Source organism: Rhagoletis pomonella, unplaced genomic scaffold, assembly GCF_013731165.1.
Source record: "Rhagoletis pomonella isolate Grant_MI unplaced genomic scaffold, Rhpom_1.0 Rhpom_scaffold_00004, whole genome shotgun sequence".
Lineage (NCBI taxonomy): Eukaryota > Metazoa > Arthropoda > Insecta > Diptera > Tephritidae > Rhagoletis > Rhagoletis pomonella.
In genome coordinates this window covers 46,830,560-46,831,740 of record NW_023458558.1, presented here as the reverse complement: position 1 = coordinate 46,831,740, position 1,181 = coordinate 46,830,560, and the positions used below count along the sequence as shown (strand labels likewise).

The 1,181-nt window shown below is 34.6% G+C and overlaps 1 protein-coding gene across 1 annotated transcript; it reads right to left on the bottom strand.

The window, feature by feature from the left end:
* Window positions 1-499, bottom strand: LOC118738502 (the record flags this gene model as incomplete). The annotated part of the gene is given in 2 exon segments (XM_036469439.1): window positions 1-348; window positions 411-499. Coding segments are annotated over 2 exon segments (315 nt in total), but the record flags the coding sequence as incomplete, so codon positions are not given.
* Between the last annotated feature and the right edge of the window lie 682 nt (window positions 500-1,181).

The window sequence follows — 1,181 nt, the reverse complement described above, 5'->3', positions numbered from 1 at the left end:
TAAAAGTAATCACATTTATAATGAATACAATTTTCATATTTGTGGAAAAACTACAAGAATTACAAATATGGACACTTTATCTATACAATTTTGGGAGAGCAACTTTTTCTGTACTTCTTTGTTTAACCCACCGTAGACATTAAAAGTTTCTCGCCTAATTTACGATTCTTAAACATATAGCGTGGCGTATAGCCATCCTGGTCCGCTGTATACATCGTTACTCTCTCTGTAGTGGACTTCTCATCGTGCATTGTGTGCATATCCATTTTAGCTAGTTGTTCTTCCGGTGTATCGGGATTCATGCCAACACCGATTTCCTCGCGTTCGCTGTCATTTGGCTCCTCCAATCTGCATGAATTCAAAATATTATGTTACACATGTTTTAATGCTTCGACAACTGTATCACTTACTTGATGGCAGGATTGGCAGGATATATGTAATCCAGTGGACCAGCATTTACGGATATGGAAAAGGTGGCGAACATTGATAGAGCAAGTAACTGAAATTATTGAATTTTAATTGTTTTATATTAGTAAAACCTAATTGGTTAGTTACATAGGATTCATGATACACATTACGGCAAACCAAGTATGTAAAAATCGAGCCCTAACCGCCGAAAAGATGTAAGTAAAATTTGTTTCAATTTTTTTTTATGCAGAAATGTATCTTATTGCTTTAGCAACATTTCTACATCAAACAAATTTTGAAAAAAATGTCGCTTACACCTTTTTGGCGGTTAGGGCTCCATATGTGAGTTACTTATTTTTACTATCATCTCTTACGTAGGCTATGTCAGCAAATAATTTCTTCAAAGCAATTACACTGTAGGGAAAATGCCAAGCTTTGAAATGCCAGAAAAAATTGGGTCAAAGCCTACGGATCTGTATGCCATTTTCTGGATCGGGTAATTTTCTCAAGGTTTGTATTGTGAATGAGAAAAATCAAACTTTAAAAGTGAAGAATTAAAAAATAATAGATTTTTGTTATCTAAAGCCTGTTCTTTTACAAAAGGATCAAGCTACTAACGAATAAAATCATTGCATAAATAAACAAGAAAGCCATACTCGCACATGGCCACACTCGTATATACATGGCGTATGAGTAACCTTTTCCATGTTAAACGTTTGAGTTTTTTTTCAGGGTTTGAAAACGCCAACTTAGACATTCCGAATTCGTTCAAA